The sequence below is a fragment of the Cavia porcellus genome, unplaced genomic scaffold (assembly GCF_034190915.1).
Source record: "Cavia porcellus strain 051 isolate PalLab524CR breed Dunkin Hartley unplaced genomic scaffold, mCavPor4.1 scaffold_25, whole genome shotgun sequence".
Lineage (NCBI taxonomy): Eukaryota > Metazoa > Chordata > Mammalia > Rodentia > Caviidae > Cavia > Cavia porcellus.
In genome coordinates, this window is record NW_026947508.1 from 9,498,523 (window position 1) to 9,521,084 (window position 22,562).

A 22,562-nucleotide genomic window follows, 5' to 3' on the forward strand; every position below is an offset into this window, starting at 1 on the left:
GCCTGCAGAGTCATGGAATTACACAGCTGCACCTCCAAACTCACTGTTTTGTTTTTCGTTTTCTTGGTACTGGGCTTTAAAACAGAGACTTTGAACTGACCTACTTTCCCACAATGATATTTTAGTTAGAATTTATTCTAAGATATTGTTGCTAAGCCACTAAACTGTACATACTGGGCTTGAACATAAAATTGGCTCAACTTAGCCTCCTATAATGCAGGGGAAATAGATGTGTTCTTTTGTGTGCAAGTCAGTAATACTTTGTTTTATTTTATTTTATTTTGTAGTTTTCAGACAGGATTTAATTTTTCAGGTCTTGCTGGACTTGAACCCACTCTGTACACCATTTGACCACTGGCCTTGGCCTCAAGTGTGCTAGGATAACAGGCAAGTGCCACCATGCTCGGTTTTACTGTAATTTCAAGATGGAAATAAATTTTCATATATTTTTTCACTGCACTCAGTCACAAAGTGATGTTATTATGTGTGCAAGAGTTTTCTTACATCAGAGTTAGCATTTTCCATCTTTAAAACCCACATGCTCTATAGCAATGTTACATGGCTTCTATACCTGTTTGTTAAACATCTTAAATTAAAAACAGTAGGACCCATTTGATGGCATCTCTGCAATACCTCCCAACTGGCGTCATAGTTGTTAGAGATGGTAAGCTGGCTGGTCAATAATATATTTCCATTGCTCTCTTCTAGGGCCTTAGCACAAGGATCAGAAGCTCCCCAAACAGGAAGGGGCTGAGATTTCACAACACTCATAAGCCTCTTTGTAGGGGGACTGAAATTCAAAATACTAGTGACTTCAAGGGTAGTGGCGTCCTGGTAGGAACAGATGCAGAGGTATGGATCTGTAGCCACTCAGGTCAGAGAAAATGGGCTAAAATAAGAAGGCTTCCTCATAGCCAGATAAGGGCTTTGGGCCTGAGTTGGTCTTCATGGTTTAGAACAGGGCTCTTCAGATTGGCCACAGTGGATGTTACACACAATACTTCTTCTTGTAGATCTTTCAGGATGAGTACGCGGAACCCACTGACACTGTACAAGCTGGCCAAGCAGAGTCTGCTGAAAAGTGAGACCATACTGAGCACTGCTCTGCAGGACCTGTCCACCCTGATGTACCATGACATATTCATGGATGCCTTCATGGGGGAACACAATGAAGTCCTCAAGGTGATGGTGCAGGCATGGCCATTCCCTTACCTCCCCTTGAGGACCCTGATGGATTTGAGGAACTCAAAGTCCACACATACTCAGTTTGGAGAAATCACACCACAACAGAAAAACCTACAGAGCTTAGAAGCCCTACTGGATGGAATTGACACACAGCTGTCACAAAAGTTTCAGCACAGGTGAGAGTGATACAGATATACTGGAAGGACGGTACTGGGAATCGAGATAAGGGACAGTTGGTGTCAAGGAGCAAGGGAGACTGAAGTGTGGGCAGCTTCTGATGTTGGGGAGAGCGCAGAGGTCTTGGTCTTTGCTGTGCACCACCTGGGAAGGGGCTTCCTGATGAGAAAGCAGCATGGGCATGGTGCAGAGAACTCAGGAGGAGCCTGCACCTTCCTGCTCTTACAGGAACCACAAGTTGAATCAAGCTGCATCCAAATGATAAAAGTTTAGAGAAGGGAGAAACAAGAAGGCAGAAATAGTGGTTGTGCCTCTAATGCCCAGGAGATAAGGAAAAAAAACAGTGTAGGAAGTTGGGCCTTTGTCTCCATTTTTAGGCTGCATCCTGTTTCTCTCCCTACCCAGCAGGTGGAATCTGCAGGTGCTGGACTGGAGGGATGTACACAGGGAATTCTGGACTCTAGGGCCCACAGCAATGAGTGCTGCCCACTTGACAGATGCCAGGAATAAGAAAAAAGGCAAGCCTTGCTTAGGTGAAAAGCAGCCAATGCTGAGAATATTCACACACCTTTGTTTTGAATACTGGAGTTCGTCTTGTGCCACCCATGACAAACTACAGCTCTGCCTCTTGAAGTGGGCCAGCAAGAGAAAAGCTTCAGTGCGCCTGTACTGTGAGAAGGTGACGATCAGGTCCAGTGATATCCTTAAAATCCTTAAGCTTCTGCGAACTGTGCACCTGGACTCTATCCATGAGCTGCATGTGTTCAGTGACTGGAATCAGAAAACCATGAAAGCATTTGTCTCTCAGCTCAAGAAGATGACCAACCTTCATACATTTCACTTCAGATGCTTAAGCACAGAGGAGTTCCCTTCTCCCTCCAAAAACAAGTGGTATTCACGACTCTATGCTTCTCACTTAGGACAGATGCAGAGTCTTCAGGAGCTTCACATGGAGGAAGTCTTCTTCCTACGAGGAGCTCTGCATAAGATTTTAAGGTGAGTGTGTGATAAGTTCCCGTGCATATTCATGGTTACAGTAAATACTAATAGGGCATATGTGCCCATCTGCTGGCCTAGGGGAAGAAACTGGTAAGTGGGAAAATCAATACCATCTGGACCATGGCAAGGTCTCCCATAACCTCCCATGTAAAGCAGGGATTAAACTAAGCTACAAGTTCTGAAGCAGGTGCATGTCTGAAAGCCAGCTGTCATAGAGCAGGCAACTGAGGGCAGATTATCTTTCTTCCCTAGGAAGACTATCTAGGTAAAGTACTGGGAAAAGGGAAGAGACAGCACTCATGGAGAGGCAGGCCACACACCTGAACACTCAACAGGTGACTGCTTTGCAGCTGTGATGGGAAGTGGTCCATTTTCTATGTCCTTCTTAGGGAAAGACTGCTGAGTGCTTCTCATTGTTACTTTTCTGATTGCTAGGACAAAATATGCAACACTCACAAGTAAAACAAGTGGAGGTTTTTATTAGCTCATAGTTTTACAGTTTGCAGTCAAATGTCAGCCAGATCCAGGGATTGCAGAGAAGAAACATTCCACCAAATGGCAGGAAGAAAGCAGCAAGCTGCCTTCCTTCTTCCCTTTATATTCCATCCAGGCTACAAGCCTATTACTTAGTGCCACACACACCCAGGGTGGTGCTTCCTAGTTTAATAATTCCATGAACTGCTGGCATGTGAAACCAGTCATTGGGCTGATCCAGGTATCACCCTGGACATAACCACTTGCACAAATATCCACCAGTCAGTATGTAAGGCTTTGAACAGATGGCAACATGAAAGTCATAACAGTGTCAAGGCAGGGCAATGAGCTTATGGGAAGCACAGGAGTCTGGAGCTGAGGAGGAGGAGGAGGAGTGCAGGGCTAGCAACAGGGACATACGTTTCGCTGAGGATGTAAGGCCAAATACAGTCCAATGGCCTGGTTTCATTCTTCCTGCAATTCACCCACTGGCCTCAATGGGCCTGCGCTATGACTGTGCTTGGCAGTGAGCACGGCACACTGCAAAAATGGAGACTGAGCCCATCACACATGTGATGGTGACCAGAAGGATGAGTGAGTTCAGCACGCAGCATTCCAGGGACCATCAGATGGTGAGAGGAATGTTGGAGCTACACTGGCTCTCCTGCCTTGAGGTCATTTCCTAATTCCCCTCATTTATCACCTCCATTCATACCAAATGACTCTTCTCTCTCTGCAGGACACAGACCCCCTTGAAGGCCCTCTCCTTGAGTTCAAGCCCCTTGAAGGAATCTGACCTGAAGCATCTGTCCCAATGTGCAAGCACAAGCCAGTTCAAGTCCCTGACTCTGAGCTGGATTTCAATGCACTCATTCCATCCTGATACCCTCCGAGTTCTGATACACAATCTGGCCAGCACCCTGGAGACCCTAGCCCTAGAGCACTGTGAGTTCACAGACACCCAGCTCCTTGCCATCTTGCCTGCCCTGAGCAGCTGCTCAAGGCTCAGGACTTTCAGTTGCTGTGGGAACTACTTTTCCCTGAGCACCCATGAGGTCCTGCTATGCCTGACTTTAAGAATGAGCCAGTAAACCCAAGGTCTGTATCCTGCCCCACTGGAGAGCTATGAGTCCAATATTCCAACACAGTGTGTACACCCTGAGCAATTCGCCCAGGTCTGTGCTAAATTGACAGTGCTGTTGAAGGCCATAAGACCTTCTCTTAATGTCCAGATCTGTACCCACTCTTGTAATTTTGACATACCATGTCAATTCTACAGACTGGAGCCCAGAGGAAACTGGGTTGTCACACAGGAGTATCACTATTGAAGTAGCCTTAGATGCTACCATGGTGTACATCTTCAGCATGGTGATTGTATTTTCTTAATCATGATGTCCCCAGAAAGCCTCTTGCATTGCCTGTTGGGGTCTGTGGGAGATGCCTGTATCATGGAGGTATGGTTAGCAATGCCTGGTCAATGGAGCCAAGGCCATGAAGAAACTATCTCCGTTCATCCTCTGTTCACTTCTGTCTGTGTCCCACATCCAGCTTATGAGCTTTTTCCCTCTGCCATGTACTTCTTCCATGCTGGTCAGTCAAATTGAATTGTAACACTAAATAAACTTTTCTCCTTTGAAATTATGAGTGTTGGGTATTGTGTAATATGAAAGTGATAAAAATGTGTTAATCCTCTACAAATATTTATCAGATGGTCATAAAGGAAACCTTTTAGGTATGCAAGAACACATTCATAATCCCAGTACTTTGAATGCTGAGGCTCCATAGTGAGACTTTGTCTTAAAGATAACTAGATACACAGGGGGACAAATGAACAAATCTTAATGTAAACTCTTTCATGAAGAATCAGTCCAATTCTTGGCTTTCCAATTTGTGGTTTATTACTATGTTTGCCATGTGTCATAATAATATTCATCTTGGTTAGGGAAGCTGCCTTTATTTCTTTCTTTTTGTTACTTAGGGAATTGAATTAAGGACCATCATACTGAGTTACCTATCGCTCTTTATTTTTTCATATTTTTTTATTTTTTTCACATGTCTGTTGTATGCAATGGTCAAGTTCAGCACGAGGAGCTGGTACATACACATAATATACCTTAAGTGACTTTAAGTCTCATTCTCTTCCCTTCCATCTCTTTGTCTTTTTCTTTTTTTTTTATCGGTACTGGGGATCGAACTCATGACCACACACTTGCAAGGCAGGCGATTATGCCGCTGAGCTAAATCCCCAGCCCCCTCCCTTCCATCTCTTGATTTTCTGCTACTAGTGAGTTTACTTTTTGAGACAGGGTCTCGCTAAGCAGCTGAGCTGTGCGGGCTAAGCTCAACCTGTAGTTTTCATGACAGCCTCCATGTGTTCTGGGAGCACAGGCATGCACTGGCACATCTATCTTGGCTTCCCATATATCCCTCAGCCATTTCCAATGTTTAGAGGGGAACAAAGCCATTGGAGAGCACCCTGTCCATAGGGATGAGCTGTAGGAATTCAGATCCTTACTCCCATTTTTCAGCCCTCTGGGTAGAGACACGGGCCTGATGCAGGCAAGACCAGTAGTCACTCCTGAGCTGTACTCCCAGCCACTCAAAACTGATACATCACAGATTGATATGTTGCATATAATTATCTGGTTTCTTTTATATTCTGTTTTATAATCATGAATCTAGCTCATATCATTAAAAGTCACAAATTATATTAAGGGTAGGTTAAGTTTGTTGCTTTCTAGGCTGTGTTTGTTTCTATTGGTACTACTGCAGCCAAAATTGATATAATTGTTCTAAACAGCTGCTGAATTCATGGTGCATGTCTCTGATCCTGGTGAATTAGGAAGCTGAGGTGTAAGTACTGCACGATCAAGACTAGCACAGCCAATCTTCATTACCCTATCTCACAAGACACAGATTAAAATACTTGAAGAAGATGTAGTTCCATGGTACTGTCCTAAGTTGGAGCTACAGTACTGTGCAAAGGAACAAGCAAAAGTCTTTGCGATAAATTATATTTTCTGAAGACAGTATCTTGATAGGTTGTCCAGGCTGGTCTTGGACTAATTGTGTAGAACATTAAGGCTTCTAACTTGTGGCAATACAACTCCCTCTACCTTGCAAGTGCTAGGATTCCAGGCATTTGGCACTGCAACATGGAGCTTCTCTGTCAGAAAGTGGAAAGCAAAGTGCATTAAAATCATCAGTTTACCAACTCTGCTTTGATTATTCTTATGGCTTGGTCTAGATGTCTCCCCAAAGCCTCAGTGATCATATGTGGAGCTTTTCCAGAGAGGAATGAATTTTCAGTGTGTGACACTATGGAGGACCACCGGCATGATTCTTCTTTAATAAAGATCAGTTATCTCCACTTGGCCAGCTCTGGCCCTGTCTTCATGTACTGATGTGCACAGAGATGCATGTACTGATATGTACTCATCTGCCCCTTTGACTGACTTTAAGCAATGTAAAGAAGGCTGGCTGAGACGCTGATGTTTCATCTATGAAGCCAGATGGCAGTCACTGTTTTCCCACCACTGTACTGAAGAGCCACCACTCCACAAGGGGATGAGCTTGAGGTAAGAGGCTGTGACTTCCCAGGGCATAAAAGTTGCACATCACAGCTGAAACACCAACCCCAAAACATTAGATATTATCTCAACTGTGTTATTCAGATTAGGCTCTGTGCATATAGCAGAGGTGCTTTGGGGTTTCCTACCCACCCCACAAGATTCACATATTTCCTGCCATTCTCACAGTTACACCTTCTTAAACCACTCCATTCTTCACAATTTAATAAAATCCTGGTGAGGCCCTGGGTCAAGTCATTTGTTCTGGTGAACCCTGAACTCCCCAGAATTATATTTTAGTGTCTTTATTCTTGCCATGGGTTGCACTGGAAGTCATAGATTGGAATTAACTCATCAGAATTCCAATAACTTTTCTATGGGATTACAAACATAAACTTCCCAGACAGAGACAGGGCCCAGAAGGGCTCTCTATCACACTGGGATTGGTTCATGGTGTATTATTAGGCTGAAGGGCACTAGGATTAAGGGTGTGGGGGCCACCCATCCTAAGTAGTTGGATAAAAATCACACATAGAAAGACCTGTGGCCGGGTTGGAGATATAGTTCAGCCAGATAAGCGCCTGCCTGGCAAGTGTAAGGTTGTGAGTTAGAACCCTGGTACCAAAAAAAAAAAAAAAAAAAAAAAAAAAAGAGCTGTGTTCATCCCTTCTTTTTTTTGCCCACCGTGAACTGCTTTTTCTCTGTGATACCTGATTTCTGTGCCACATTGCCTTAGAGCCAACAGATTATGGACTGAAACCTCTACAAACTGTGATCTAAAGAAACCTTTCTTCCCTTAATTTGTGAGTGCTGAGTAGTGGAAATGAGGAAAGTAACTAATACAGTTGTACCCTAGAAACTTCTTTATCATCCTGGAAGACTAGATGCTATGATTCAAGACACAACACACTTTATGTTCATTATGTACACTATAGAGACACATGAACATAGTCCACCAACTTCATCAACAACACACTCCTCTGTTCCTGAGAAAAGGGGAGAGCAGAGACACAGTGCACAAATGCAACAGTTTTCCATGTGGCCAGCATCTCAGGATTCCACACAAAAGCAGAACTCTGACACCCAGCAGGAATGCAGATGGGAGCACAAGACTGATTCCATTCCTAATGCAGCTGATTCCAAGCTGTGGGACAAGCTTGCCCCCTGCTGGTGATTCAGGCCAGGTGAGAGCAATTTTCAAGAACAGGACTGTACTTCCTGTGGTAGTTTTAAAAACTATTATGAAATACTGTTTCAGTGCTACTGGTGTTATCTTTTACATAAATACCGATGATATGAATTGCTTTTTAAAATTACAGAGGACTCCTTATAACCCCAGCAACAGGGCAGGCTAAGGAAGGAGGATGGGAATTTTCAGCCAGCCCAAAAAGCTCACCAGGTCCTGTCTCAAAATAAAAATGTGGGCAGTGTGTGGTGGTGTGCACCTGTAATCCCAGCACTCCTGAGGCTGAGGCAGGAGGATCACTGTAATTTTAAGGCCACCCTGAACAGTATAGCAAGACCCTGTCTCTCATACATAAAAATATTAAAAGTGAGGATGTAGCTCAACACAAATGTAATGAATTAAGTTGTCTGTACTAAAACCAAATACATAATTATATCGCTCTATGCCCCAGGCTAAGCTCAAATTTTTAACACTGCTGCTTAAGCCTCCCAGAGCCCTGGGATTAAATATTTGTAGCACCAAGTCCAACTGAAATTACTTACATATGGCTAAAAGAAATGAATCATTTTTCATGAACAGGATTAAAATACCATGAATGAGTAATTGAATTTTCTCAGATATTTTATCAATTGAGATGCAGTTCAGATTGGCCTTGAACTCACTTTGGAGCCCAGGGTCTCAAATTTGCAGTGATCCTCCTGCCTCATCCTCCCAGTGCTGGTATTGTAAGACTGAACCATCATGCCTGGCTTGTTAAAATAATCTTTTGTTTTTCACGGAATTTTTTTACAGAAAGTCTTGGTTTTTAGAGCAAGCTGATTCTGAATTTATTATGAACCTAGGCTGGCCTGAAAGTCTTGGCTGTTGATGGATTTTGAACCCTCAAGCCAATGTTGCATTTGTCATGGATTTTGAGACCCTAATCCAATCTTTCCTCACACGTGGTCACAGTACTGCAGCTGTCAAATTCCCAGAAACCTAAACATAGGAAAGAAATGAAGCTGTCCAGGTGCCACTCGGAACCTGCACTATTACCCTCGATTTTGTCTGGAGGCTCCTCACCAGAAATGGAGCCTTGACCCAGGAGATGTGTCTGGGCATTTAGAGGTCCTAACTCACCACTTCCCAGAGCCTCATTACAAGAAGTGGAGGGATTAAGACTCCCATTTTTGCTTTCTTTTAATCATATTTTTCATAAGAAATGTAATGCTCGATCTGCCTCCCCATCCTGGTTGCACTTGGGAGAACTGTGCAGCTTCCAACAGGTGGGCGGCCTCACGCTATCCCCTGAGCCCAGCCTGCTTGGGACTTCCGCACCTCGCCAGCAGTGTGCAGAGGAGCGGCTAGGCGGATCTGGGGCGGCTGCATCAGCCTTCCTGTGTGTCTGGAGGACTGTGGATGTCTCAGAGGGCAGGGGAACATCGCAGGTTCCAGAGGCCCCGTGGCCTGTGGTGAGTCTGCAGCACACTCTGCCCAAAGCCCAGATTGTTCAGGACCCTCCAGGCTTCCGGGTGCAGTGAATTGGAGAGGTGGGTTTGAGGTGTTTACATCCGCGTCTGCATCCCAGCTGTGCTTGGAGAGCTGTGAAGCTTCCAACGGACAGGTGGGCGCACAGTGTCCCTGAGGCCCAGCTTATCTGGAACTGTGGAGTTCTGAACAGGCAGAGGAGGGCCATTGGTTCTGCAGGCCCAGTGGATTTGGGTACCGGGATGCCAGAGTTTCAGGAGGGGCAAACATAGAAGGGGATTTCCAACAGACCCTGAGGAAGCTTTCAAATAACACTTGAAACACAGAAATATAGGAAAGTGACAAAATGAAAGACCAAATTACAACCTCAAACCTCCAACTCATCTCAAGAACACTAGGAGCAATGTATATAGAAGAAAATATATGCCATTCACCTCAAATATCGGACACAATAGCTACTGAAATTAACAAGCAACTCCAGGAAGCTTTAAAGAAATTCAAACTAGAAATAATCTCCTAGGTAAAAGAAGAAATGATAAAAGAAATGAAAGAGATTCTGAATATATCTAGAGAGAACAAAGTTAAAAAATTGTAGGAACTAAACAAAAAGATAGAATCCCTAGATGAGCAATATAAGAAACAAACAGAACACATAATGCAGATGCACAGAGATATACAGGAAATAAAAAAGCTCCACTGAAAGTTGTAAAAACCACTTCAATGAAAGTGAAGATAGAATTTCAGACCTTGAAGAGAGGATTGCAGCTAGTGAACAGGAAAGGAAAGATCTTTTAAAAACAACAAGGAATCAGGAAACAACAATTCAACAACTGCAAGACGTTGAAAAGAAAAATAACATAAGAATGATAGGGATTAATGAAAAAGAAGGAGACAACATAAAGGATGTCAAGAGGATATTTAGAGAAGTAATAGCTGAAAATATCCCAAGCATGAGATCAGAAACCGACATCAGGATCAGTGAAGCATATAGAACTCCAAATAGTCATAACCAAAATAAAACTACAACCAGACATATAATAATCACCATCCCAGAAATCCAACACAAGAATAGATTATTAAAAGCTGTCAGAGAGAAAAGACAGATCACTTATAAAGGAAAACGTATCAGAATCACAGCAGACTTCTCAGCACAAACAATAAAGTCAAGGAGAGCATGGAGTGAAGTATTCCAGATCCTAAAGCAAAATGATTTCCAACCTAGACTGATGTACCCTGCAAAACTATCATTCAAAATTGATGGTGAAATATAATACTTCCATGACAAAGAACAGCTGAAGAACTTCATGAACACCAAACCAACCCTGCAAAAATTATTGAAAGACAGTTTACATACACAAAGGAAAAAACCACTAAGCAAAGCAGATAATTAAACAGAATAGAAAGATAAAGGCGCAACAGCAGAGTGATAATATGTCAACAATAAACCAGCATTCAACAGTTATAACCATTAATGTAAATGGTCTCAATGCACCAATCAAAAGAAACAGACTAGCAGAATGGATCAAGAAATGAAATCCAAACATGTGCTGTTTACAGGAAACCCATCTAACCCAGAAGGATACTCACAGACTGAGGATGGAAAACAATACTCCATGCAACAGGAATCCAAAAAAAAGCAGGAGTAGCCATTCTGTTCACAGACAACATGAACTTTAAACCAACAATGACCATAAAGGACAAAGAAGGTCACTATATACCCGTAATGGGAAAACTCCAAGAGGAAGAGATAACTATCTTAAATATATATGCACCAAACTCCAGAGCAACCAGTTATATAAAACAACTATTAACAGAAATTAAAACTCAAATTATCAGTAACACAATTGTAACAGGAGACCTTAATATGCCATTGACACCAAGGAACAGATCAACCAGACAGAAAATGAGCAAAGAAATAACAGAACTGAATCACACCTGTGAACAAATGGGTTTGATAGACATATACAGAATGTTCCACCCAACAACATCAGAATACACATTCTTCTCAGCAGTACATGGATCATTCTCTAAAATAGACCATATATTAGCTCACAGAGCATATTTAAACAAATGCAAAAGAGTTGAAATCATCCCTTGCATGTTATCGGATCATAGCACTCTGAAATTAGTAATTAATGATAAAAGATACTGCAAAAATCCCACAAACATATGGAAACTGAATAAGACACACGTGAGTAATCAGTGGGTCACAGAAGAAATTAAACAATACCTAAAAGAAAATGAAAGTGCAGATACAACGTACCAGAATTTGTGGGATGCAATGAAAGCCATCCTCAGAGGAATATTTATTGCACTGAGTTCCCATATCAGGAAAACAGAATGAATACAAATAAATAACCTGATGCTACACCTCAAACATCTAGAAAAAGAAGAGCAAGTCAAGCCCAAAGCCAAAAGAAGAGAGGAAATTATAAAAATCAGAGCAGAAATCAATGCAATAGAGACTAAGAAAACAATCCAAAGAATCAACGAATCAAAGAGTTGGTTCTTTGAAAGAATAAATAAAATCGATAAGCCCCTAGCCAACCTTATTAAAAAAGGAAAGAAAAAGCTCAAATTCATGCAATAAGAAATGAAAAAGGTGAAATCACTACAGATTCTACAGAAATACAGAAGATCAACACCTATTTTGAAAACCTCTACTCTCAAAGATTTGATAACACAGAAGAAATAGATTCTTAGAAACATATGAAGTACCAACGCTAGATCAAGAGGATGTAAAATGGCTGAGTAACCCAATCACTGTTAATGAAATTGAAATTGTAATTAAGTCCTTACCTACAAAGAAGAGCCCAGGCACAGATGGATTCACTGCAGAATTCTACAAGAAATACAAAGAAGACCTAATGTTGACTCTCCTCAAACTATTCAATGAAATTGAAAGGGAAGCAATCCTTCCTAAGTCATTCCTGGAAGCAAATATTACTCTTGTACCAAAACCTGAGAAAGACCAAACTAAAAAAGGGAACAATAGACTGATCTCCCTAATGAACACAGATGCATAAATTCTCAATAAAATATTGGCAACTAGGATGCAGCAAATCATCAAAAAGATTATACAGCATGATCAACTGGTATTAATGCCAGGAATGCAGGGATTTTTCAACATACGTAAATCAATAAATGTAATCTACCATATCAATACAGCCAAAAGTAAGAATCACATGATCATTTCTATCGATGCAGAAAAAGCCTTCGATAAGGTCCAACATTTATTCATGATAAGAACTTTACAGAAAATTGGAATAGATGGTCTTTACCTCAATATAATAAAGGCCATTTATGACAAACCAACAGCCAGTATCATACTAAATGGCCAAAAATTGAAAGCCTTTACTTTAAAATCAGGCACAAGACAAGGATGTCCTTTATCACCACTCCTATTTAATATAGTACTGAAAGTGCTGGCCAAAGCAATTAGGCAAGAGAAAGAAATAAAAGGGGTAAGGATAGGAAAAAAAGAAGTTAAATTATCATTGTTTGCAGATGACATGATACTTTACATAGAAGACCCCCTAAACTCCATGGAAAGACTCTTAGATACAATAAATAAATTCAGTAATGTGGCTGGATACAAAATCAATACTCAGAAATCAATAGCATTCTTATACACAAACAACAAAATCACAAAGACTGAAATAAGAGAAACTACACTCTTCACATTAGCAAGCAAAAAAATGAAATATTTAGGAATTACTCTTATGAAAGAAGTGAAAGACCTATACAGGGAAAATTATAATACACTGAAAAAAGAAATTGAAGATGATCTCAGAAAATGGAAAGACATCCCTTGCTCATGGTTAGGAAGAACAAACATTGTGAAAATGGCCATTCTCCCAAAACTGTTATACAGATTCAATGCAATCCCAATAAAAATACCATCAACATACCTTATAGATCTAGAGAAATCACTCCTAAATTTCATCTGGAACCAGAAGAGACCTAGAAGAGCAAAGGCAATTCTAAGCAGCAAAGACAAAGCAGGAGGCATCACAATACCTGACTTGAAGTTATACTACAAAGCAACAGTAGTAAAATCAACATGGTATTGGAATCAAAAGAGAGCTGAAGATCAATGGAATATATTAGAATATACAAGCACAACTACAAACACACTCAACCACCTTATCTTTAATAAAGAAGCCAAGCAGGTTCACTGGAAGAACGACAGTCTCTTTAATAAATGGTGCTGGAAAAACTGGCTCTCCATTTGCCAAAAACGAAAGCTAGACCCATGTCTATGACCATGTACTAAATTCAAATCTAAATGGGTCAAAGATCTGAATATTAAAACAGAAATACTAAATCTATTTTAAGACAAATTGGGTAGAAACCTTGAAGACATAGGCGTAGGTAGAGAATTCATAAACAGGACTCAAACTACATGGGAAATACTTCCCAGAATCAATAACTGGGACCACTACTTATTAAAAAGTTTCTGCATGTCAAAAGAAATCTCCACCATAATGAAAAGAAAACCCACAAACTGGGAAAGGATTTTAGTGAACTCTCTCAGACAAGGGACTCTTGTCTAAAACATATAAAGAATTAAAAAAAAAACTAAGACCCCCAAAATTCAAAGATCCAATCCAAAATGGGCATCTGAGATGAATACGCACTTCTCAGATGAAGAAATACAAATGGCCAATAAATACATGAAAAAATGTTCATCATCATTGGTCATTAAAGAAATGCAAATTAAAACCATGCTGAGATACCACCTCACTCCTGAAAGAATGGCCAGGATCAAGAAAACCAACAACAACAAATGCTGGAGAGGCTGTGGGGAAAAAGGAACTCTCCTACACTGTTGGTGGGAGTGTAGACTGGTGCAACCTTTGTGGACGTCAGTCTGGAGATTTCTCAAAAAGCTGGGATGGGAAGTCCCATTTATTCCAGCTATTCCACTTCTAGGCATATTCCCAGAAGAAATGAAAGCATCATACCACAGTGATATATGTGCACCTATGTTCATAGCAGCACAATTTGTAATCACCAGATCTTGGAAACAACACAAGTGTCCATCAACTGAGGAATGGACAAGAAAGTTGTGGTATTTCTATGCAATGGAGTATTATTCAACTATAAAGAAGGATCACATTGAGATATTTATCAATAAATGGGCACAGCTTGAGACCATACTCATAAGTGAAATAAATCAATCTCACATGTGTGAATACCGAATAGTTTCCCTAATGTAAGTAATGATTCAAATATATAAAAATATGTGGTAATCATGATTCCCCATTATGTGGCCTTGCAGCCTTATAAAGTTTTCACTTATTAATTGGAGAGGCTTTATCCTGGGCTTCTTGATATGGAAATATTTGAAGCTATAGTATATGAAGTTTTATTCCAATATTTCAAGGAAAAAGACAGACACTATGGTAACTACTACTATGTCAGGTTATTTGGTGGTGAAGCACTAGGTTGCTGAAACTGTCATGCTTTGACCTGTATTGTTATATTGTTATGTCCTCTTTTATCTCAATCTCTCCCTTATTCATTAAACAAATTATTTAGTTATATTTTATGATTTTTTAATTAAGAGGAAATATTTTAAAAATTAGCAGGATATACAATGGTAACTTTTTTTGATTTCCTATTAACCTGTTTTGAAGTCCTGTAATACTCTCATTATCTTGTTTTGACTGATTAGACTCTGTTCCATTCTGTATGATAGTATCAAGTTTGAGGGTATGGGCAACTACTTTGAAGGCAATAAGATTCACTAAGATGCCCACTCTGGTTTGACTATTGTCTCCTTTGGAAGTCCTGTAATGTTTACAATGCTTAAGTTTTATTGGTCTTGTTCTCTACTGTTTTGTTCAACTTTATAATATCTAATGAGATAGACAATTCCTTTTAAGGAAACAAGAGACATTGTCGATAACCATTGTTGATAACCTTGTACTCGGTTTTACATCATGTGCTATGTCTATCCTTGGTTTTGACTGACAGCTTTGTTTTGCCATATTTGACTTTATTCTCTCCCAAAAAAAGTAATAAGAACTAAGGAGTAATAAAACCCAAAATGTGTAAATTTTGTTGTAAAAAAGAGAGGGAAAAAAATGCTCTAAAGGATACAACAGCAAGTGTGTATAGGGGTGTTAAATAGCTGACCATATTAATGTTTTTGGTTGGGTTTTGAACACAACTGTTTGCAGTCTCTGTTTGAATGTCCACTTTGTATGCTTTGATACTGTGCTTTGAGCAACTATCTCTAAGATGATAATATGTAATCTATTAACTGGTGATTTTTTTACTGTTTTTTTTTTTTTTTGTAGTTCTGTATTACTTGTATCCTTCACCGCTTTGTTTTGTTTTGTTTTGTTTTTTCTCTTTTTCCTTTTAAATAAAATTTTAAAAAAAGAAATGTAATGCTCACAACCATGCAAGGTGGTGCAGGTCTTTAATCAATCAGGATGCAGAGGGAGGAATATGAAACATTGAGGTCAACCACAATGAGAACAAACCTTTCCAAAACAGAAACACACACACACAGCAGAGAGCACAGATATTTTATTAAGTTGATTCTTAAAGGTACAGTGAAAACATTTGTGCATATATTGTATGTTAATGAGCTTTATATTAAAACATCAAATGCAGCTATGAGAGAGAGAGAGCAGGATATGGGGAGCTCATCCAAGAAGCCCAATTATCTGTCTTGAGAATTTGAGGAAAAAAATTAAACAAACAGAGACAAGCACAGTATTGCATCAAAAGCTGAGAAGTTGATGTCTGGATTAAACTTCTCCACTCCCAAAACAGCCACTATTTATTAGGTGCATATAGTGATAGCTGGAGCTAATAAAAGATTACAATAAATCCGAAGACTCTGACTCAAGAGGCCATAGATGATCACATGCTAAAAGGATCTTGTACTGGAGAATAATCCTCAGATGACTCAAGAACGCACAGATGCCCTTATGTTTAAAAGTGTCAATGGGAAATTTGAGATGGTGGTACAAATAATCACATACTCCCCTTTTATCCAATAGGGAAATATGCAAAATTAGCCAATGTGAATCTGCAGTCCCCAACACCAGGATAATAGTTCAGGGGTTAATCAGCATATCTTACTGATTTGTGATTCTGAGACTGGTGCAGCATTTCTCAACAAGCCCTACTTATGACCGCATGAGGATTTGGGAGACATCTAGATACAAGGCAGAACACATTCCTATGCTTTGATTTAGGTTACTCTGTAATCCTCATATAAAATACATCTTAATTTTCTTTCTTTGTAATGCTGTGCATTGAAACCAAGGACTTCCCCCTTGAGAACTATTCTCTACTCTTTTCAAATATCAGGTAAGGGTCTGTCTAAGTTAATAAACTGACTAGACTGGGACTGAATTCATGATCCCCCAGCCTCAGTCTCCCAGTGTGCTAGGTTACATGCATGCACCACCCATGTAGATCACTTTTTTGATATTGTTGGAAGGATTAATATTCACAAGGCAGTTTCAATAGAGAACAATGTTTGTCTCTTAGTAAAACAACTGAAAAGGAACTGTGATTTCTATTAAGAATTACAAAGACAGAAAGAGAGAAAAAAAGAGAGAGAGAGAGAAAGCAAGAAAGGAAGGAAGTTCTCAAACCATCATCACTCATGCTTGAAACAACATTAGCACACAAACACGAACCTCTGCACAGTTGGGTTCAGTACTCCAATCTTCACTGCTGAGAATCACTGCTCACAGGCATTTTTGAACTCATGACTGGGACTCTCCTCAGAGAGGAGAGTATTGTACCTCCCAGACTTGCTCTCCCCCTATGGTGAAAGGATGCTTTTCTGCATCCCAAGCACAGCAAATGCTGCCATCAGGTGCCCACAGATAAAGGGCACCAGCCCTCCTGTGTGACTGTGGAGGCTGTCTTGGGCCTCTGAAGGGCAGAGGACCACCTGCTGACCATGATATCTGTGTCCTCTCAGCTCAGGACTTCAGGGACAGCAGTAATGGGAAGTAAGGCCATGCCATTGGGAAGAGGAGAAACCTTAATCAAAAATAAACTGGAGGCCAAACCTGAAAGTATGCAGGAAAGCAAAATAACTGAACCTCATCAATGGCTGTAACCTTTTTAAAACTGTGAACTGGGGTCATTGGTGACAAACACACCAGGGACAAGCAAGCTTAATCTTAGGTTTTCATAAGCAATGGGCTAATAATACATGATTGGGGACCTAGGAAATTTCCAACCTTCTATTAAAGATAAGGTAGGTTTTGGGTCAATGCACTGGTTCAGACCTGTCATATCAGTACTCTGTAGGCTTGACCACAACTTGAGCACAAATTTTAGAAATTCCAAGAACCTGTCTAAAAAAGAGTTGGACAAAAGTTCAGTATTTGAGTGTTTGAGATGTCCTTACCAGTAGTGAAAAGAAAAATGGAGGGAGGAAATCAGGAGGGAAGGGAAAGAAAATATGAAGGAAAGAAGTGATGAAGAAAAATTGTATTCAGTAAGCACCCATTATATGAATGAGTTTCATTTCTGGAGGAATCTTGGGTCTTTTTTTGTCCTTTTCTAATTGGTGACAAGACCCTGCTAAGTGAGTAAATTACCCAAGCTGGGTGGGTATTTAGGAATCTGTAGCCTCAGTCTTCTAGGTTTCTGGGATTAGAGGTGTGCGCACAATCTGACCACAAATTAAAGATGTCCTGCACAGCAAAACCCCTGGCTTTAAAACAATCCCAGTAAAATCTCAGAAAAATACAATAAATGTACTGATTGGTCCATACAGGAGTTTAGTCTCCCATACCAGAATTGATAAAACAAATTTTCTTTTAAAACCAAAGTGAGACAAGGCCTGGTGGCCCTGGAATCCCAGCAATCATGAGACTGAGGCAGGATGTCTGATATGAGTTCAAGGCTAACCTGGGTGCAACACAAGGTAAATTGAAACCCAGCCTGCCCTACAAAGAAGACCTTGTTTCAAAAAATGTGACAATGGTAAGAGCTGTACTAAAATGCTAAAAAAAAAAAAACTAGTGGACTCTTCCTTTCAGCAGATACAAGCTATTCAGCAGATCCTCGTCCCTGCAACTAAGAAGCAAGTAGAAGAATTTTCGGGAGCCATAGGATATTGTTGGCTTTGTATTATTAACTTTGCTGAAATAGCCCAGTCACTTTGTGACTCATTGAGAGAGTCTCAAGACCCGTTAGAGTGGACAGACTCACACTACCAGGCTTTTAAGCAACTGAAATCAGCCTTAACAGAAGCTCCAGCTCTGGCTCTGCCAAATTTGCAAAAATCTTTTTCCCTCTATGTTGATGAAAAGTGAAGCATAGCAAAAGGAGACTAACTCAGAGTTCAGGGCCATGGCAAAGGTCTGTTTCCTATCTTTCCAAGAGACTTGATAATGCACAGCCAGATGGCCGCCTTACCTGCAGGTGATCGCTTTGGTGGCCCTCCTGGTGAAAGAGGCTCAGAAGTTTACATTTGGATAAAAACTTTTAAGTATCTCCTCTCATTCACTGGAAACTCTTATGAAGGCTCCCCCAGATCACTGTCTAACTTCCGAGTTATGCACTATCAGGCACTGCTCCTGAATCCAACTACTATCAGCTTCAAGGAAACAGCATCCTTGAATACTGCTACCCTGCTCTCTGGTGATGACCCCTCCTTGCCTCTCCACAATTGTAGTGAGATCATTAATCACCTCATGGGACTTTGACCAGATTCGATGGATGAGCTGCGACCTGGAGTTCCATTGTATTTCTCCGATGGAAGCAGTCACATCTGTCAAGGTAAGCAGGTCATGGGAGCCACCATCATGGACTCTCAGATTCCATGGGGGAAAACCTTGGAGCTGGGAACATCAGCTCAATGAGCTGAACTCATAGCTCTTACTGAGGCCCTCAAGTTGTCAGAAGGAAAAGATATAAACATTTATACTGAGAGCAGGTATGCATTTGCTACTGCCCATGTTCATGGGGCCATTTATAAGGAGGTTTATTGACTTCAGGGAGTTAAAAGATAAAAAATGCTCCCAAAATTTTAGATTTGTTGGTTGCCACTTGGATGCCAAGGAAGGTGGCTATTATTCACTGCAAAGCCCTTCAGGTGGGAGATGACCCTGTTACACGAGGGAACAATCTATCAGACATCACTGCCCAAAAAGCAGCCACAAAATCACTGGAAATTGTGACAGCCCCAGCATTGCTGCTGATTCCACCTACTCTGTCAGAGCCCTTTTACACTCAAAAAGACTTGCATTTGGCAGCTCCACTCCAATCAAAGCCTGATATCCCCAGGGGCTGGTACCAACTGCCTGATAACTGAGTCCTCCTCCCCAAGGACTTGGGATGACAATTCATCTAACAAGTCCACTCACATGAGAGGATCAAAACTAGCTGCTCTGTTTCAAGATTGTTTCTTTATTACTCAGTTAGAAAGCTTACTCAATTTGTGAGCCTTAGATGCCTTCAGGGCCAGTTGGTGAGACCAAAGCAATCACAACAAATGGAAACCACTGGTTATCATGGGACTATTCCTGGGGAACACTGGGAAGGAGACTTTACAGAAATGGGGAAGCCTGTACTTCAAGGGTATAAGTATTTGTAGTAGTGATTGATACTTTCACTGGGTGGGTCAAAGCCTTTCCCACTAAATCTGAGTCAGCTCAGATGGTATTCAAAAAACTTTTACATGAGGTTGTCCCTGATTTGACCTCCTTTTATCCATGGGGTCTCACAATAGCCCAGGTTTTATAGCCCAGATAACTCAAAAAATAACCCAAGTTTTGCAGATCAATTGAAAACACCATTGCGCTTACCGACCTGAAAGTTCAAGACAAGTAGAAAAAACGAACCAGACTTTAAAAACAGTAATAACTAAGATGGCATTTGAAACTGATGAGAACTGGGTGAGTCTCCTTCCTTTTGCCCTCTTGAGCACATGATGTACCCCCTATGTTGCATGTGTTTCCCCTTTTGAAACTCTATATGAGATAACTATTCCTCTTATTCCTAAGATTTCTGAGGAAAAATTAGCTAATCTGGCTAGTCAAGATCTCATTAAGTACTTCCAGACCATCCAGCCAGTACTACCTTCCATACATTGACTATTCTGGTAACAACATCCTCTGCTTGCAGTCCACTCTGAAGAACACCCTTCAGTACAACCTGAGACACTAGTCCTCATCAAGAGACATCAATGTGAATCTCTAGAACCACAGTGGGAAGTCCCCTACACTGTGGTCCTCAGCACTCTGACCTCCATCAAAGTTGCTGGAAAGCCTGCCTGGATTCATCATTCCCACTTCAAGACAGTTCCAACCACTGACAACAATCAACCTACAGATAAATGGACTTTTGTTCCCTCCAAGGATTCTTTAAAGCTTAAAGTTGCCAAATGTATCCAATAGTCTTGTTCTTATGTGTTCTTCCTTATGGAGACCCCAAGGAGATATCTCTTAACCCACTGTTTTGAACTTGGAAAATTACTGACTATTTCACTGGTGAATTATTGGTAGCCAATGCTACTATCCATGGGATAATTAAGATAGATTTATATGTCCTATTAAATAACGTCTCAGCAAAAATTAGACAGAAGAGAATGTTGTTCGGTCTGCATGCCATGCTGCCTGATTAGTTGCTAATGGAGCCATGTAGGGACCTACATAGTCAAAAGGAATTATAGCCCATTGTATCATTGCTCCCAAAAGCAACAGCTAACGTCTGCTCACACTGATAACACTAGTAGGTGTGTTCACAGTCCATAGAGATAGAATATTTTTGTAGACTTTGGGGTTGTGAATCTGTATCTCGTTGGCAGGGAAACAAAGGGGATCGTTACCTTTTCCTTATGCAGGAAACCCCATCTTCCTGCAACCTCAACGAGTGTAATCATATGACTTGAAGACCCAAAATTCCAACTAATCCTGTTTGAAAAGCAGGATTACATCATGGTATTAAGTTATGGGTCTCCGAATATGACCCAGATATGACCCAGTCAGCCCCCACCAACCCATAGGCCCTCAGGCTCTCCAGCCACTTCGATCTCTCCGTTACTCATCTTCCATCCTCCTCCACTAAACTTCTTTCTCCTGAGACTTGCTAAAGGAAGGAGGCCTCTGTTGGGCATTAGGAAAAAATTGTTTCTTGTATGCCAATCATTCTGGGGTTATCCATCAATGTATGGCCAGCCTTAAAAGTGGCTACAGGAATGAAAACAATCCAGACAAGCTGAACAAAACTGGTTTGAACGATGGTTTTCTCTATCTCCCTGGTTGACAATGTTAATTACAGCAGCCCCCAGACCTCTGTTAATCTTACTTACTTGTTTAACAATTGGACTTTGCATTATAAACAAATTGATAAATTATGTCAAAGATCAGGTTCAAACTATAAAATGAATGATTTTAAGGACACAAGTTTACGAACAAATACCTCTGATTGAAAACTCCATGAGCCAATGATTTGGTTCATTGACAAAAATCCTTGGGGAATGTTGTACGAAAATGCTAAAAAAAACTAGACTGCAAAGTTAAAAAGAAAGTTATTATCAAAAACCTAAAGTTAAAAGGATAATTATTAGCAATACTGTCATTCTGTGCTGTGCTTATTACCCTAGTAACCACGCACCAACCACATAGTTATTGATTAACTGACCACGGTCATCATGCTGTTCTGTATGCATTTTTCCCCAAATAACCTGTTTGCTGTGTCAAACTTTGTTCCCTTTGAAAGAGACAAATGATGCTGTGTCAACCATTGTTCCCTTTATGAGAGACAAATGTTCCCAAAATTGGCAGACCAATGGCTATGAACTGGCTAATATGTGATGTGGGCACCTGTGATTCAAGCACTGGACAGGCTAAGGCTGCAGGATCACTTGCCCAGCTGATTTTCAACTCAGTATGTAGCCCTGGCTGACCTTGAACTCCAGGTTCTCCTGCCTCAGCCTCTGTGCCATTGGGACTGTAGCTGGATCAACCAAGCCAGTGTTACATTTTCGTTTGGATTCTAAATGTGTAAATTTGCCTTCACCCCTTATATATTGTTTTGTGTATTGGTATAGTCATTTAATAACTTGTTGTTTTTTGATACAGGGTCTCACTTTATAGTTCAAGCTGGCCTAGAGCTCAGTGGTCCACCCTTACTGGCATACACTACTTTGCCCAGCAGGAAAACTGTTTCTTTTTAATCTTGTTTTCTCCTAAGAATCACATCTAGTGCCTTCCAACTGAGATACACCTTCTCCCATTTTTGTTTTATTTTGTAGTTCAAGGCAAGGTTTCACCAAGTTATACAGGCTGGGCTACAACTTGAGTCTCTTTTTGTCAGCTTTCCAAAATGCTGGGTCTATAAGAGTTGATCACCAAGCCTGGCCTGACTTAATCCTTTCTTTTTTTCTGACACAATTGCTCATCAGGCAGTTCAGCCTGGTTCTGAATTCACTATGTATCCCTGGCTGACTTAGAAGTCCTCTGTCTCAGCTTCCCTAGTGCTGAATTACAGGGTATCCCACCACCTAA

The 22,562-nt window shown here is 40.8% G+C and overlaps 1 protein-coding gene across 1 annotated transcript; it reads left to right on the top strand.

The window, feature by feature from the left end:
* The first annotated feature begins 1,023 nt into the window (after nt 1-1,023).
* On the top strand, nt 1,024-18,758 carry LOC134472858 (PRAME family member 5-like). The gene is made up of 4 exons (XM_063235227.1): nt 1,024-1,361; nt 1,768-2,358; nt 3,575-3,780; nt 18,475-18,758. Exons 1-4 carry the CDS (start codon nt 1,024-1,026, stop codon nt 18,756-18,758), a joined length of 1,419 nt encoding a protein of 472 aa, XP_063091297.1.
* The last annotated feature ends 3,804 nt before the right edge of the window (nt 18,759-22,562 follow it).